At 36.0% G+C, this 18231-nt stretch overlaps 2 protein-coding genes across 4 annotated transcripts in view; both read right to left on the bottom strand.

The window, feature by feature from the left end:
• Nucleotides 1-94: 94 nt before the first annotated feature.
• Nucleotides 95-10978, bottom strand: samd1a (sterile alpha motif domain containing 1a). The gene is made up of 7 exons (XM_073837687.1): nucleotides 10525-10978; nucleotides 7595-7853; nucleotides 5810-5937; nucleotides 5677-5734; nucleotides 5520-5586; nucleotides 2479-2593; nucleotides 95-746 (listed from the first exon to the last, which is right to left on the bottom strand). Exons 1-7 carry the CDS (start codon nucleotides 10864-10866, stop codon nucleotides 594-596), a joined length of 1122 nt encoding a protein of 373 aa, XP_073693788.1. The 5' UTR covers nucleotides 10867-10978; the 3' UTR covers nucleotides 95-593.
• A 2352-nt stretch (nucleotides 10979-13330) lies between these two features.
• Nucleotides 13331-18231, bottom strand: part of prkacaa (protein kinase, cAMP-dependent, catalytic, alpha, genome duplicate a) — a 49601-nt gene continuing 44700 nt past the window's right edge. For all 3 annotated transcript variants that reach the window (XM_073837678.1, XM_073837679.1, XM_073837677.1), the window contains exon 10: nucleotides 13331-16244. In XM_073837678.1, the coding sequence (XP_073693779.1) occupies nucleotides 16119-16244 (126 nt within the window). In that variant the 3' untranslated portion in view covers nucleotides 13331-16118. The remainder of the gene's footprint in view (nucleotides 16245-18231) is intronic.

The raw sequence follows: 18231 nt of genomic DNA, 5'->3' as shown, positions 1-18231 counted from the left end.
CTATCTCACAATGAATGCCAATACGAACGCTTCTCTGAAAGTAAATGTACTGTCTGTGTAGCGCTGGAATCAAGGCATCAGTAACTCACTCCATATCTCTGCTTGGCAGGCAAAATGCATAACAGAAAAGATTGATGCCACAAAATGCAGTTTCAGATTCTGAAACTGGAATTTATTTCCTAACTTTGCATGTCCATATTATGACTGCTGTAAAACACAGATGAACATTGTACGTTTAATTGGACAAGAACAAGGTTTATATAATATTGCGACACTGTAAATCATATCTGACACAAACAGAAGGAAAAAACAGTGGTGAATGAAAAGCTCCACCGTAGAAAAAAAAAAAATAACACATCTACTAAGACGAATGGTCCCGTCAGCCCTGTGACGGATGGACAGAAGGACACCGACAGAACAGAAGAACAGACTGCAGGGCTGAATCATGCGGCATGTCCTCACACGGAAGAAGAGAAGATAAACTGAGGAGGATTGTGCAAATCAAGTCTTAAAGAGTAAACGTTTCTCCTTGTTTCGTGGCCAGCGCTCTGAGCCACGGGAATTTCAGTCTGTTTTCGCTGAAAACACAAGCACTATGAGAAGAGACGGCTGTCGTCCTGAAAGTGGCTTCTCTGCAGTACCTTCACATGATTCTCATAGATTTTAAGTGCAGGGCCGAGTCTGATCGACAGACCGGTCAACACGTCGCTGCGCTGCATCAGCAGTAAGGACTTCCCATCTATTTCCTGTTGGAAGTAAAGATATAAAGGTATACTTTTTAGAAAGGACACATGTGAAGCGGCACAACTGCTTTCATAATTGATAATTCCTTTAGTAGCAAATCAGAATGATTTCTGAAGGATCATGTGACACTGATGCTGAAAGTTCAGCTTTGCTTTACATTTTAATATATATTGAAATAGAAAATTTATAAAATCTTACCAAACCCAACCTTTTGAATGCATATAGTGTATAGCTACATACTTTAACTCAGTGGTGCACTTTTTTTTTTTTTTCCCCCAAATTATTCACATAATTATGGTCATATGTTTGTAAGCAAGTATCACAAGGTTTGTTTGAGAAAAAAAAGTGACCTTTTTGTTGGACAAGCTGTAGTAACTTGATTTTGGTAAAAATATGCAGAGGATTTGTTTTACTTTTGAGGAGTGTTTGTAATTTTCCTATTTTTGTATTCCTGTTGCATTCGGATTTTTTAATTTTAGTTTTCCCGTGTCTTGAACTTTCACTGCTTTTGCATTCATTTGTGATTCCTGAATAAGAATTTTTAAAAATCATTTATTGAAACTGCACTTACAAAGTGACTGAATATTTTACAGCTGAGCATAACTAGAAAAATATATATTCACTACAGAAATTGTATTCATTTTATTAACTTCCATTAACTTTACCTGGAAATAGCAATTTAAAAACTAAAATTAAGATTTAAAAAGATCAAAAGATGTTGATCATTTAGATTTTTAATGTTTTTTTAAAGAAGTTATACTCATCAAGGCTGCATTTGTTTGATCAAAAATCCTGAAAAAAACAGTAATATTATGAAATATTATTTCAATTTTTGTGAACACATTTTAAAATGTAATTTATTCTGGTGATGCAAAGCTGAATCTTCAGCATCATTACTCCAGTCTTTAGTGTCACATGACCCTTTAGAAATCATTCTAATATGCTGATTCATTATCAAGGTTGGAAACAGTTGTGCTGCTTAATATTTAGTTGGAACCTGTGATATTTTTTAGGAATGTTTAATAAATAAAAAGTTAAAAATGTACCATTTCTACTTTTTATTTTAGAAATTTACACTTTTATTCACCAAGGTGTTAAATTGACAAAAAGTCATAGCAAAGACTTCTTTTTAATAAATGATGTTCTTTTTACCTTTTTATTCATCAAAGAATCCTGAACAAAGTATCACAGGTTCCAAAAAAATATTAAGCAGCATACATAAACATTGATAAAAAAAAATCAGCATATTAGAATGATTTCTGAAAGATCATGTGACACTCAAGACTGGAGTAATGGCTGATGAAAATTCAGCTTTGCATCACAGGAATAAATTCTATTTAAAAAAATACTAAAACAGAAAAACATTTTTAACTGTAATAATAATTTACAATACTACAGTTTTTTTTTCTTTTATCAAGTAAATGCAGTCTTAATGAGCAGAAGAGAAATAAAACATTGAAAAATCATACTAATCCCAAACATTTAAACAGCAGTGTATTCTTTAGGCTTTGGGTTCAAATGAAAAAAAAAAAAGATGTTGAAATACTGCGCTCAACCAATACTTTGGGTGTGTAGATCAATAAAACTTGTAATGACTTCGAATTAAAAAGCAGAATCCACCCTCACTAGTATACGGTAGATTTGTAGATTTTTTTATTATACAAAAATAACAAATTGATCTATAAAATAGACAAGAACATGCTTTTGACAGGTTTGGTTAACCACAATACTAACCTGTGTCCTAAAAGCCAGTGCCTGCTCAGGGAATCCCACAGACGTAAAGTAACTGGCTACATCGGCCACGCTCCAAAGCAAAGGGTCCTGCCCAATTTCTTTCTTTATCACATCACTGAGAACAAACAAAAACAGATTAAAACCTCAAAGTAAACAAGCAATTTAGACTAGACTTTATTATATCATAACAACAATAGGGATTTGGCACCGGAGGAACCCTTTCATAGTTCTTAGAGCTATTGCAGAAGTATCTGCTTTTTGGTGTGTTCGCACAAAATTGCAAAATGTTATTACAATATAAAATTATGTTTTTTTATTTGAATATACTTTAAAATGTAATTTATTCCTGTGATGCAAAGCTGAATTTTCATCAGCGGTTACTCCAGTCTTCAGTGTCACATGATCCTTCAGAAATCATTCTCATATGCTGATTTATTATTAGAATTATCAATGTTGGAAACAGTTGGCTGCCAAATATTTTTGGAACCTGTGATTCTTTTTTCAGGATTCTTTAATGAATAACAAGTTAAAAAGAACAGCATTTATTCGAAAAATGTGACCCTGGACCACAAAACCAGTCATAAGGTTAAATTTGACAAAACTGAGATTTATACATCACATGAAAGCTCAATAAATAAGCTTTCTATTGATGTATGGTTTGTTAGGATAGGACAATATTTGGCCGAGATACGTCTATTTGAAAATCTGGAATCTGAGGATGCAAAAAAATCAAAATACTGAGAAAATCACCTTTAAATTGTCCAAATTAAGTTCTTAACAATGCATTTTACTAATCAAAATTTAGTTATTTTGGCTATTGCTACAAATATACCCCAGCGACTTAAGACTGGTTTTGTGGGCCAGGGTCACATATAAATCTTTCCTAACAATGTAAATCTATGCTATCACTTTTTATTAATTTAACATATCCTTGGTCAATAAAAAGTATTAATTTCTTTTTAAAAAAGAAACAATAACAATTTACAGACCCCAAAGTTTTCAACAGTAATGTATATTGTTAGAAAACCTTTCTATTTTAAATAAATGCTGTTCTTTTTAACCTTTTATTGGTCAAAGAATCCTGAAAAAAGTATCACATGTTCCAAAAACAAAATTAAGCAGAACAACGGCTTTCAACATTGATAATAAATCAGCATATTAGAATGATTTCTCAAGGATCATGGGACACTGAAAACTGCAGTAATGATGCTGAACAATTAAACTTTGTATCACGGGAAAAAATAACACTTTAAAATATATACACAAAGAAAACAGTTATTTTAAGGGGAGACACTGCAGGCAAAAACACTGTTTTTCATGCACCTGTCAAGTTTGAGAATTTGGGCTTTTTTGGTTTTTCATAAAGTGTTCTTTCATACTAGTGGAAAGAAAACACCCCCCAAAAAAGACCCTGTTAAGTGTTTCTTTATCTATTTGTGTCAATAGCTTTCATTTACAACACATATGTGACCCTGGACCACAAAACCAGTCTTAAGTCGCTGGGGTATATTTGTAGTAATAGCCAAAAATACATTGCATGGGTCAAAATTATTGATTTTTCTTTTATGCCAAAAATCATTAGGAAATTAAGTAAAGATCATGTTCCATGAAGATTTTTTGTAAAATTCCTAATATAAATATATCAAAATGTAATTTTTAAATAGTAATATGCATTGTTAAGAACTTAATTTGGACAACTTTAAAGGTGATTTTCTCAGTATTTAGATTTTTTTGCATCCTCAGATTCCAGATTTTCAAATAGATGTATCTCGGCCAAATATTGTCCTATCCTAATAAACCATATATCAATAAAAAGATTATTTATTGAGCTTTCATATGATGTATACATCTCAGTTTTGTCAAATTTAACCTTATGACTGGTTTTGTGGTCCTGGGTCACATATTTTTAAAGGCCGTTTTCTCAAAAATGAGTTTGTTCTCCTACACTGAGCCACAAATCTCCACTTCAGTATTACTTACACACACCAAACTTTACATTTTTATTCTTGACTATATCCTGAAGGTTTTTACAGAGGGATTTGTTTATATATAATTATGCTTGATTTTATACAACATTTTATTCCCCAAAAAACTAAAAAAAAAAAATATATATATACATATGTGACCCTGGACCACAAAACCAGTCATAAGGTTAAATTTGACAAAACTGAGATTTATACATCATATGAAAGATCAATAAATAAGCTTTCTATTGATGTATGGTTTGTTAGGATAGGACAATATTTGGCCGAGATACATCTATTTGAAATCAGAAATCTGAGGATGCAAAAAAATCAAAAAGACTGAGAAAATCACCTTTAAAGTTGTCCAAATTAGGTTCTTAACAATGCATATTACTAATCAAAAATTACATTTTGATATGTTTACAGTAGGAATTTTACAAAAAATCTTCATGGAACATGAACTTTACTTAATTTCTTAATGATTTTTGGCATAAAAGAAAAAATCAAAAATTTGGACCCATGCAATGTATTTTTGGCTATTGCTACAAACATACCCCAGCGACTTAAGACTGGTTTTGTGGTCCAGGGTCACATATATATATAGTTTTCAGCCTGGTCTAAGTATTTTCTAAATTACGAAGTGACAAAATTAGATACCTACAATTCCTTCTGTAAAACATTTGACTCTAATATGTAAAAAAAAAAAAAAAATTAAATAATGCATAATTTGCATATTAAAAACCAGCATTTCAGAAAAATTGTAATACAAAAAATGTTTGCAATTATCAGTGTAATCAATCAACTGAGTAAGTTTTTTTTACCCTATTCACCTGCTGTGTCTCGACTAAAATTGAAATAATATTTCACAATATTACAGTTTTTTGATCAAATAAATGCAGCCTTGATGGGCATAAGAAACGTCTTTAAAAACCATTAAAAATTGACAGTGTATATGATGAAATTTGACTGAGTTTACTGTTACATTACTGTTATTCTGTTTGATGCCACAGAAATGACACACAACAACTTTCCATGTTTTGTCTCGAATTCTTCAAAGAATAATTGGCTTTTACTCACTTTCCATTATTCTCCCCTCCATTGTTAACAACTTCTTCTTCTGTTGTGCTCTTGGTGCACATTTCACCTGAGAATCCACAATTTCGAATCAAAATTTAACGTCCAGTAGGTTGACAGATACTATATGAAATTTGCAAAGCACAGGCAGAATCCTCACCCTCCTCAACAGGATCAGGCACAGCATTAGGCCCTCCGTCTGACATCACTGCCTCGTCCTGATGACAGACAGACACAATATGACGCAGAGGAACAGGACAGATGTGCTGTGATTGGAGGTGCAGGATGCTTACCGGCGTGGCTGCGCAGTCTGACAGCAGTGGAAGAGAGGTGATCGAGCTCTCCTCCTCTCTCGGCCCCTCCTCGACTTGAAGAGCGGAGAGACAGATGGCCGCTGGCTGCTGCACGAGCGTCACAGATCCTGTGGGTTACAATGACAGATACTGCCTCAAATCTCCGTAGGCTGACGTCTTACATATTTACAGACTGTTTTTGCTCAATTCTTGGCTTGTTCTGATGGAGGTCTGTCACTCTCAACAATTATTAAAATATCCAACTCCTTGACATGCATTGCAATGTCTGAATTTGGCAGAAAATGAATGAAATAAGAACACAGAATTGTAATAAACTGATGGATGCTACATTACCAGGCTAAAGTTTTTGAAGTTAGATTTTTAATGTCTTTTTTTTTTTTAATTTCGTCTACTCACCAAGTCTGCATTTATTTGATCCAAAACACAGCAAAAGCAGCAATATTGTGAAATATTTTTCTATTTAAAATAACTGCTTTCCACTAGAATATATTTTTAAATGTAATTTATTCCTGTGATCAAAGCTGAATTTTCAGCATCATTACTCCAGTCTTAAGTGTCACATGATCCTTCAGAAATCATTCTCATATGCTGTTCAAGAAACTTTTTTCTGTTATTGTTTTTATTATCATCAATATTTAAAACAGCTGAGTAATTTTTTTTTCAGGATTCTTTGATGGACAGATCCAAAGATCAGCATTTTTCTGAAATAAAAAGCATTTCTACACTATACCATTCAAATGTTTGGAGTCAGAATATATAGAAATTAATACTTTTATTTAGCAAGGATGCTTTCAATTGATCAAAAGTGATTATAAAGACAGTTATAATGTTACAAGTGATTTCTATTTCAGATAAATGTTGTTCTTCTGAATTTTTTATCCATCAACAAACCTGAAAACATTATACTCAGCAGTTTTCGACTGGGTTGTAACTTGGTTATAATATGAATAAATGTTTTTTGAGCAGCAACTCAAAATATTTGAATGATTTCTGAACCATCATATGACTGAAGTAATCATGCTAAAAATTCAGCTTTGAAATCACAGGAATAAATTACATTTTAAAATATATTCAAATAGAAAACAGTTATTTTAAATAGTAAAAAAATAAAAATATTTCACAATTTTGCCATTTTTGCTGTACTTTGGATCAAATAAATGCAGGCTTGGTGAGCAGAAGAGACTTTTAAAACATAAAAAATCTTACTGTTCAAAAACTTTTGACTGCTAGTGTAAAACTTGCATGTTTTTCCATTTCAGACTTACATCAGAAAAAATATATTCAATGTATATTCAAGAAAGACAGATTGTTGTACCTACACTTGCTTATTTTATTAGTCATTTAAGCGTAGGAGAGCTTCAGAGAAACATATTTGGTTACACAATTATCATGGATGGTACTGTCATGAACGTGTGGCGATAACTGACTACTTTTTTTTTTCTTCTTGGCACACAAAAAGTATAGACCATTTTAATGATGTCCTTACTATCTTTTTGGGCCTTGAGCGTGTCAGTTGCGTTGCTGTCTATGCAGGGTCAGAAAGCTCTTGGATTCCATCACAAATATCTTAATTTGTGTTCTAAAGATGACTGAAGGTCTTACAGGTTTAGAGCGACATTAGGGTGAATAATTATGACAGAATTTCCCAACCTTTTAACTTATAGATCACTACAAGTTACAAAAGACTGACTAGAACTAATTTTCAAATCACTTAGTATTTTATCTTGAGAAGTTAGTTCAAAATCTCCAAATTGACTTGAGTACCTGTGTCTTGCTGGACTGCTGGCTGTATGTGCTCAGGTAGGATGTAAGCGCTGTCGGTGTCCTGCCTCAGAGCATCATGGGTAGGGGAGTTCTTTGAGGACGTGGGTGAGGGAAGAGGCTGACTGGTGTTACTGCTGGTGATGGGACTCATGCTGATGCCCGAGTCAGCGGTGCTTTGAGCACACATGGCGTCCAGACTGCTCTCATCTCCCTCCTCATCCATACTGCTGTCCATTCCTGCTGTCGTGGACATCTCGTCCTAAAAAGATTGCAGCAGCATTATAATTATTATCATCAATTTTAAGCATGCTTTGATTACCGCCAGGACTGGATACAAACCAATGCAACAAGAGGATTTAACAAAATGCATTGCATCTGCCATTTGAAACACACTTTCAATTTTTATATAAATGATCTAATAAATGTAAATACACTACACTTTTATTCATCAAGGATGCATTAAATTGGTTGAAATTTTTTTATTTAAATAAACACTTTTCCTTTAAACCTCATATTCACCAAAGAATCCTGGATAATTGTACTCAACTGTTTTAAATATTGATAATAATAATATTACAAAACGTTTCTTGAGCAGCAAATCAGCATATCAGGATGATTTCTGAAGGATTTTTTTGATTAGGATGTGCATCTTTCAAGAATTACAAGTCCAATATTGCAAAAATGCAGTGGTTTCAAACATCTCATGTTAAATTTGCATAATTTTTTGTAAATTTCTCTTTTCTGAATTTCTAGTTCTGTCATAGTTTTTCGCTGCTAAAATGACTCCCCACAAAAAGAATGACTGATTCATCTGTAGTGTTTTCACAACATGTCGTCAATTGACGGCAATGAATGTAAACAATGCTACTGAATCGAATGAAACTTGATCATTTTCAGCAGAAATAATCAGAAAAATATGCAATTAATGTCATGTTTCGGGCTGTACTAATCATTTGGACTAGGAAAAACATTTGGAGTACTATAGACTGCCAAAACTTATAACAAAACAAGTAGAAGAGCGCAAAAAACTGTCTGAGGAACAAAAGGCGCTGGTGGTTGGCCAAACAGAACCAGGATTTCCAGGCCAAGTATTTTGACAACTTGAATGTTTGTTCTTATCATTTCCGGTCAGGTAGGTGAAATATTAGGCTAATATCTTAATATCTTAAATCATCTTCCTATCAACTTTAGTTTGTCAAAATATCGCACCCCTAAATCTGTATATGATTTAACAGCTTCCACTCATTTTTCCATGGTCTAGACAGCATAAATTAGATGTATTTAATGTATTTAACTGTGCAAACCCTCTATATAATGAAGGCAGATTTTCAAAGGTTCATTCTGAAGATGTTTTACATAATGTCCCAATTTTTGAGGCCAAGTTGCAGTTTTTTTTCAGATTCTGTTTTATTTGTTTTTGTTTCACAGACGGTTTTGAGTTTCCTAATTGTTTAACTGTTTACATTTTCCTGAAGTAATAAACGTTTTGATGGCAGACTCTTAACCCATATTAGTGTGTCAACATGCCCTGACACTGGTTCACTGAACTGTCCTGTGCAATAACGCTGAAAATGTTCAACAGCTCAGGAATATTTTCACTAAAAAGCAAGCCAAATCCCAAAATGATGGGGAGAAGAAAACATCTATTAGCACATGACTTCATGATGATTAGCCATACTAGAATGTACCGGTATTTTATATGTAAAGTAAACGAACAGATTTCGACTACTACACTTTGTGATTTTGCTCAATCCGTCTCTCTGCAAAACTGGATTATCGTCGAGTCGAGCTGGAGGCCGCACGCACTGTTTATTCAGACAGGAGCGAGCCAGAAATTCCTCTTCGCCCGTTTTTTCGTACGCTTTGAACGCCGGTTTTGGTTGTCACAATGTGCTAAGGATCGTTACTAACAGTAGTGAGCACGTTGAAATAACTTATTCAAACAGTATGAGGAACATTACGGAGCGAGTTTGCTGAACGAAGGCGCGCTGAACTCGGACTCGGTTCTCCGGCGGCAGGCATCAGCGCGCCCTGAGAGTGAAGCGGGGCGGGCTCATGAATATTAATTTACGTAACGTTCCGCGGCTGCTTCAGAATCAAGCGGGCGGGCTTATGAATATTAAGCTACGTGAGATTCGTCAGCGTTCTCTGAGAGGAGAAGCTTTCTAAGCTCATGTATATTAATAAGGCACGCCACTGGCGTCCTTCACGCAGCCTAGTTAATATTCATGAACCCGCCGCGCTTCGCTCCGAGGCGCGCTGCCTGTCTGAGACAAGCGCGTCCCAAAGCAAGCCAATGTTAAACGTGGCTACAGCCGACATTTTCCCCTTTAAAGCACAACTAAAACTAACCTCCGCGTTTGTTCACATGTGAACCCGCGATGAATAAGTACGGCAAGTTCACGAGCCCCGCTGACGACTTCGTTCGCACTTCGCGTGCACGGGCATAAAGGATCATCTAGCAGCCCGTCTTAATGACCTGCGCTTCTATGATCCCTATAAATTGTCGTATTTACTCGGTCACGACGCGCACAAGCGCAAAAAAATCTTTAAATAATCGCTAATAGGCTAATTGTCTCCGCCGGTGTCGCTCCTTGTGCGAAATGCGTCAGTCGGCGGATCCGTGATGTTTTGGCGACTTTCCCCTGCTGTGCAAAAGCGAGTTTTGATTAATTGGCAAGGATTTTACCGCGACGGACTCATCCAGCGCACACAAAAACTCGCTCTGAAAGATTTCGACCTCGCAGACCAAGCGCTTCCATTGTTGGCGATTTTCCGACGCTCATGAAGATTCGTGCCGCTCCCCGTCTGCGCCAGTCCGCGCGTTCATGTTGCACACGCCTGAACAGTTCAACTAGTTATAAAAACACTAACGTTACTAATGCTTGACATTCCGCGTCTCGTTTTTGCCGGAGCGCAAAACGACTTACTTCCATGTCCTCCATGTGATCCTCATCCACGGGACCCAGAGCGCTGTCGCCGGCGCTCCAGTCCGCGAGAGAAGGCTGTTTCACCGCACACTTGCTCTGCTCGGTTTTCCTCCTGCCTCTTAGCACCTTCGCCGCGTTGCGATAGGAAACCGAGCCTTTATAGTTGACTTTCAGCACCGTTTGCTCCTCTATCAGTTTTTCCAGTTCTGACCGGGTTCGGTCCCAGTCCGAGCCGTGTCGTCTTTTAACCATTCTGCAAATTCTGTCCAGGTCCGGTCGCGCTTTTCGCGACCTCAGTGAGTCTATGGAGCCCAGGATCCATTCGCGGTACGGCTCGGACATTATTCCTAATGGGCTTCAAGCTTGATAGAGTGGATGAAGTGCGTCAGTGTTGCCTTCGACGTGACGCTCGCAGTCTTTCGAGCCGCGGTGCGAGCGCGCTGGAGGAAAAAAACGGAAACATACTGTACGCGTGCGTTGATCACATTGAGCGCTTAAGGTGGAATGCGAGATGCGCGGCCCGCCACTAGGAGATTTAAGGAGGCGTTGCTCGGTTGCACGTTTCCGTGCGGCTTAAATGGCTGTTTTGGAATGCAGTGCTAGCATATGGTGCATTTCTGTTTTTGCTAAGCACCACGTGAAAAAGTCCGTATTATCCACCTTAATTTTCAACGCGGGAGTAATTCTGTTTTTGTAAATGTGCGAGACTTCCGTTTCATTAGGGAAATAATGGGAATAAGTGCGGTAAATGTTAAAATGGCTTGCACTACAAATCAGTGTGCTCACGACAAAGATAATGCATTAAAATAATATGGTAAGACACACCAGTTTGCAATATTACAAGCAGCAAAACAAGGTGTTTTGTACAGCTAAAAGTAGCTGGATGCGGTTGAGACTGAAAGTCAGATACAATTTTTTGCCATTAAAAATAGTGGAAACAATGGTAAACTTCTCATTTATTCTCCTTGTTTAATTCAGCCAGTTATTTTGAAACCTTTTTGCCAATCAGGTCTAATAATCTAACCTACTACATAATATTTCCACTTTATTCTTCAACGTGCCTGTAAGCTTATGGACAAGACTTGCGGTTCATTATCCGCTATAGGAAAATGAGAATAAAAATGTGCAGTAAATGGTAAAACTGTCTGCACTGCAAATCAGTGTGTTCATAATTAAGACAATACATTAAAATAATATGGTAAGACATGCCAATTTGCAATTTCAAGCAGCAAAACAAGCTGTTTTGTACAGCTAAAAAAAGCTGGACGAGACCGGAAGCCAGAACCATAAAATGTACAAATGGCCCATTCTTACGGGAAAAATAAGATGTTTACAATAGTAAACTTTTCATTTACACTCATTTAATTCAGACGGCTATTTTGGAATCAAAATATTAAAAATAGCAATTTTTGGCAATCCAATCATATTAGTTGAGAAGGCAATGCACTCAGTGGAATGTTAGCTACGTACTGCATACTACATACTTACATTACGAATAGTTTGTAAAATAAGGCGTTTATGCAGCAATAAACATTTTAAACAGTAGTATCCTGAACTCATTGTGCTTCAGGCGAGAATCAAATGTGACCCTGGACCACAAAACCAGTCACAAGGGTCAACTTTTTGAAAGTGAGATTAAATTGAGAATAAATAAGATTTACATTGATACAACTATTTGAAAATCTGGAATCTGAGGGTGCAAAAAATCTAAATATTGAGAAAATTGCCTTTAAATTTGTCCAAGTGAAGTTGTTAGCAATGCATATTACTAATCACAAGTTACATATATGGCAGGAAATTTACAAAATATCTTCATTGAACATACTTAATATCCTAATGATTTTTGCCATAAAATAAAATGTTTTGACCCATATGTTGTATTTTTGGCTATTGCATCAAATATACCCGTGCTACTCAAGACTGGTTTTATGGTCCAGAGTCACAAATATCAAGAGTCATGTGTTATTCTTACTAAATCATTTTTAAAAGTCATACATCTTAAATTGTCAGTCCAATCAAATTGGTAAGGAAAAATGTGTAAAAAGAAAAGAATTGTGGATCAAAGTACTGATTTATTGATCAAACTAGAAATGAAACGTCAAATTATAAGCTTTGCATTGTAGGATACGGTATTGTGCAGTGCGCTTCACATTTTAGCAAATGTAGTAGGTCATCTTCAAAAGATTTATAAGAATTTCAATGCATCTAAAAAAAAAAACAAAACAAAAAAAACTTGCCCAGCAGGTCCACCCGAATTTCATGATAATTGATCCATCAATGTTCATGGATTCTCAGCTCAGCTCTGCTGGCCAGTCATTTTTTGAGACAAAACATCATGTGACTAATGACTAGACTTGCAGGAAAATGATGCAATGACATTACAGATCCCTTCAAATACGAATTAGGCTTTCCATCAACATGGTTTGTTAGGATAGGACAATATTTGGCTGAGATACAACCATTTGAAAATCTGTAATCTGAGGGTGGAAAATATCTAAATATTATGAAAATCGCCCTTAAAGTTGTTCAAATAAAGTTCTGAACAGTGCATATTACTAATCAAAAATTAAGTTTTGATATATTTATGGTAGAAAACGTACTAATTATCTTCATGGAACATGATCGCTACCTAATATCCTAATGATTTTTGGCATAAAAGAAAAATCGATAATTTTGACCCAGAAAACGTATTGTTGGCCATTGCTACAAATATACCCATGCTACTTACGACTAGTTTTGTGGTCCAGGATATATACACCTGTGACGGATAAATAAAAATTCAGAGCAATAACATTCTTGAACCACATTGTTGTAATTTTAACAATTAAAACTTTATTGGAATGATACATGTTGCAAAATATTATTCTGTGTATTTTTTTTTTAAACATACTCGATGTGTCCTACGGGTATCCGTCAACTTCTCCAGAAGGTAAAATAATTAAGACTGTTAAAGGCAGAGAATATACAGTATTGTTTCCCGAGAAGGTACAATAGACTACACCATCACCATACCCATGTCGGGAGGAAAGAGACTCCTGTTATTGAAAATACACTTAGAAAATATGCAAAAGTAAATCAAATGTTTTCTTCATGATTTTCTTTTTTAAAAAGCAAATAGAAGAGTGTAGGAAACTGGATGTGTACAAAGGCAAACTGTATCATGGACTGATGCGCACACACACACGCACACACACACAAAAAAAGATGACCGACGATGTGAATGAACAGATGAGTGAGAGACTGAAGGATGCGTGACACCCATGTATCTGAAAGAAAGGGACGGGAGCCAGAGATAGAGGGACCACATATGAATACCGCCAAAAAAAGTGTCAAGTATTTCCATGCTCTGACAAAAAAAGGTGTTATGAAAGGTGCCATCGAGCTCTAAGATGAGAGAACTCACTGCACCAGTTGAAGATAGTCTTACGTTGCTTCTAGCGTCACAAGACCAGCGCAGAAGAGCCTGCTGGGTAATCTAAACGCACAGACGCATTCCTTAAACACTGATTGTTTTGTTTTCCAGCTACTCAAACCAAGAGATGGAGCTGTTCTCCTGTTTGTACACCCATTTTATGACAAAGTCTGCAGAAACAGGGCGAGAAAATGTCCCAGTAATTGCTAGGCATGCAGGGAAAAGAGTGAGGGAGAGAAAGTCTAATCCTGCTCTAATGGTTTGTGAAATTTAAACTCCGGCCTTTCGCTCATCTGTGTTTTTTTAAAGCTGGATGAGCACCCGAATAATCAAAAACTGATCTGATCCGGTCTGTTTTGGCTGCGAATCTGAAAGGGTACAGTGACGTAACACTTCCTGAGAGGGAAATGAGCAGTATTTGATCTTGTACTGCAATTTTAAGGGCAGCACAGCCATTCGGTGTCCGTTTTTACGAGTTTGAAATACTAATAACCTGGCACCAATAAGTTAGACTAGTCATCATAACAAAAGGAAATAAACCAAAACAAACACCAGAAATCAAGGACTGAGTTATAAGCGAAGGTGGGCGTCTCAATTTTGAGTCAATTCTGCGCCACTAGCAGCAGCAAAATCACAAAATAAATGACTTTTTTCATTCTTAATATATTATATCCTTTCCAATGCTCTAACAAACAGACTGCAGTTCAGTTTGGTGCCACTACTGGCGCAGAAGTTACACTTGACCGTCAAAATCGATTTGAATATGCATTGATGCGAAAAAATTTAATCTTTACAACGCACTACGCATTACGCCACAACGACAAAAACCAAAAACGAAATCAAGGGGACGTTTGCGTTTAGATTGTCTTGCATCCTACAAAGTTACAGAGCAAGATAGAAAGCAAACAAAGTTTGATCAGTTCGTTGGACGATATTCCAACAGGCCGAACTGAGCTTCACTAACTGGTCGATATCTTAATAGCACACGGTAAAGTCTACATGAACAACAAGCTTATTTAAAGCAGAAATTGATTAGTGAAGCCTTAGAGAGTTAAAACGAATTGGAAATCGGCCTAATTTTGCTGTCAGGAGAGGGTTATTATAAAGAGAAATACCTGTTTAGTTAAACAAAGGGATTGGTCACTAGCAGGCGACACGGCAGAAAAGAATAATAATAATAATAATTTAAAAAAAAAACATTATCCACCTATCCACCGGGAACCCAGTGTAATCACAGAAACAGTGCTCTCCTATTCCTTTAAAAGCATCTTTTTAAAACAACCAGCTGTGTTACAAGCCGTTCACTGTATATTCACTGTATTCCTTCACTTCTCTGAAAATTTATCTTAGAACCAAAGCAATTTGAGAAAAAGCGTAAAATAATGGATTTGGAGTTTCAAGTATGTTTACATGCTACAGATGTGTAATATAAAGTAGTGTTATGGTTTTACCAGTGGCCATTTTAACCCAAAGCACATCCTATTGGCTTAAACACACACAAACTGGCTTAAAATACACTAAATAGTCAAAACAAAGACGATTTATACTAAGCGGCTGATTCTGCCTGATCTTAGAGCACTGTAGCCAATGAGAAATTTGAAGGATGAGAAATGAATGACGTGTCAAACTAATAAAAAAAAAATCGGGTTGATTTTGTATTTGGTGCCAATAGGTGCACTGGAAGTAAACATGATGGAGAACTACAGAGCAAGGACACCTTTGCTAATTTAAAAAAAAAAAAAAAAAAAAATGGGTTCGGGGGGGTTGGGTAATTTTCTCTGGAGAAGCCAAAATTCAGTACCAGAAAGTAACCACTATATCTCTGGAAAAACAAAAAGAAGAAGTCACAAATATCCCCATGCCAGCCGGTTACAGAGAAGTGACCGAATCTCTGCCCAATGGACCCTGGCTACCAAAACAAGAGGGAAAACATGAAAATGGACAAGTAACAAGTGACGAAGGATCTGAAAAGGCAACACTGCTGGCGTCTCTCTCAGGACTTTGTTCTTCTTCTCCCTCCATCCATCCATCCGTCTGTGTGTGAGGGGCTTTACGTTGTTGTTACCGGATAAGGCTCAGTCCAGTCCATCATCATTATCATCACCACCACCCTGGAAAACGTTTTCTTCTCTCTGTTGCCCCACATCTAATTTCTCTCCATCCCTCTCCTCCGCTGCTGCTTCTAGAATTCAGCAAACTCCTTTCCACATTTCTCTGTGAAAGAGACCCGGATTTCTTCTTCCTCGTAGTCGTCGAAGTTGCTGGTGTCGCCCGGGCCTTTGCACTTGGGGATGAAGGGGGCTTCCACCTGAAGGAAAAAGACGTTATTGCATTTTCAGGGTTTGTGCAAATACTGTAAAATGAAATTCAAGCACTACTTTTTAGATTTTCAAGGAAAGATAAAAAAAAAGGGAAAAAAAAGTGAAGCACTACTAAACTATTATAAAGCATACTACACTTTTACTATTGTAATTTTCTTAAGGGATGTGTGTATATTTTTTTCAACTGTGTTACCTTAATAGTTTGTTGTTTTCTACTTTCTAAAAAAAAAAATCAGAAAAAAAAAAGAGATTTGGAAATCGCTGTAAGTCGCTGATTCGCAAACACACACCTAAGTCCCGATCTGAATCAAAAGATTTGCACTCGGCACGCCGAAGTCCTGAGCTCCTATCTTCGGAGCGCATATCGCAAATTATTTGATTTGAAACATTCAATTTGCTAAATGACTCACGAACTTGTTCTGATCTAAATTAAATGGTTTCACACTACATGCTCCGAAGTCTCAATCTGAATCAAATGATTCGCGCTCTGCACTCCAAAGTTAAGATTTAAATCTAAAGAGTTGCAAACCCACTTTGAAGTTCCAATCTTTGGAGCACATATCACATATCATTCGATTTGAATCATTCAATTCGCTAAATTATTTATGAATCCATTCTGATTTAAAACAAATTATTCACACACACTCCAAAGTTCCGATCTTCGGATCATGTTTTGCAAATAATTTGATTTGAATCATTACAATTTGCTAAATGGTTTACAAACCTGTTCTGATCTAAATCAAATGATTTGTGCTTTGAAGTTCCAATTTAAAGCGAATATTCGTGAACCATCTCCAAAGTTTCGATCTTGGGAGCATGAATCATTTTATTCAAATTATTAAATTCGCTAAATAATTTATGAACCCCTTCTGATCTAAATCGAATGATTAGTGTTACATGCTTCAAAGTCCCGATCTGAATCAGATGATTCACGCCCTGAAGTTCCAATTTAAAGCAAAAGATTTGCGAACTCACTCCAAAGTTCCGATCTTCAGATCATGTATCGAAAATAATTGGATTTTAATCATTACAATTTACTAAATGGTTTAAGAGTCCATTCTGATCTAAATCAAATGATTCATGCTTTAAAGTTTCAATTTAAAGCTAAAGATTTGTGAACCCACTCCAACGTTCCGATTATCAGTGCATGAATCATTTGATTTGAAAAAAATACATAATTTCATATCCCGATCCAAGTCAAATGATTCACAAACCCACTGCAAAGTCCAAATCTAAATCAAATGACTTGGGACATGCGATTTGAAGTCCCAATCTGAAACAAATGATTCGTGCTCTGTGCTCCGAAGTTCCAATTTAAAGCAAATGATTCGAGGCTCAGCGCCCTGAAGTGTTGATTTAAAGCAAAAGATTTGCAAACCCACTCCGAAGTTCCGATCTTCGGAGCACGTATAGCAAATCATTTGATTTAAATGGCAAATAATTTGCACTACACACTCAGAAGTACCAATCGGAATCAAATGATTTACGTTACGCAAACTTCCAATCTAAATCAAATGATTTACAATCTGCGATTTGAAGTCCTGATCAAAGTCAAATGATTCGGGATACGCAATTTGAAGTCGCGATCTGAAACTAGGGCTGTGCGATATGGAAAAATTCACTTTATAAAAGATCCACATTTCTAACTTTAATTCATGGGGATAACATGGATAATTTCACATGGTTTAGTGTAAGATTTTTGCCCATCTTTTGGAAAATCCAGTTTTAAAAGTAAAAAAAACACAACTACAAATAACTTTTACCAGTAGGAGGCTGCAGAGCTCCACTATTTACTATTTGCTATTTGACCACCTGAAATATATTTTTTTCACAAGTTTTTTCAGTTGAATTCATAGCTACAGTACAGACCAAACCTTTTGACACACCTAAATGAGAAGTTGTGTCCAAAATTTTGGTATGTACTGTGTATATATATATATATATATATATATATATATATATATATATATATAT

This window comes from Garra rufa, chromosome 1 (assembly GCF_049309525.1).
Source record: "Garra rufa chromosome 1, GarRuf1.0, whole genome shotgun sequence".
Taxonomy (NCBI): domain Eukaryota; kingdom Metazoa; phylum Chordata; class Actinopteri; order Cypriniformes; family Cyprinidae; genus Garra; species Garra rufa.
Note: the sequence above shows the minus strand (reverse complement) of the source record. Positions and strands in the feature narration are given on the sequence as shown.

Excerpts from the sequence above, each read along its gene's own strand:
- samd1a (XM_073837687.1), bottom strand. The coding sequence starts at position 10,866 with ATGTCCGAGCCGTACCGCGAATGGATCCTGGGCTCCATAGACTCACTG. Across the intron at positions 7,854-10,524 it reads ATCACATGGAGGACATGGAA|GACGAGATGTCCACGACAGC; the intron begins GTAAGTCGTTTT and ends CAATCTTTTTAG. Across the intron at positions 5,587-5,676 it reads GCCTGATCCTGTTGAGGAGG|GTGAAATGTGCACCAAGAGC; the intron begins GTGAGGATTCTG and ends GTGGATTCTCAG.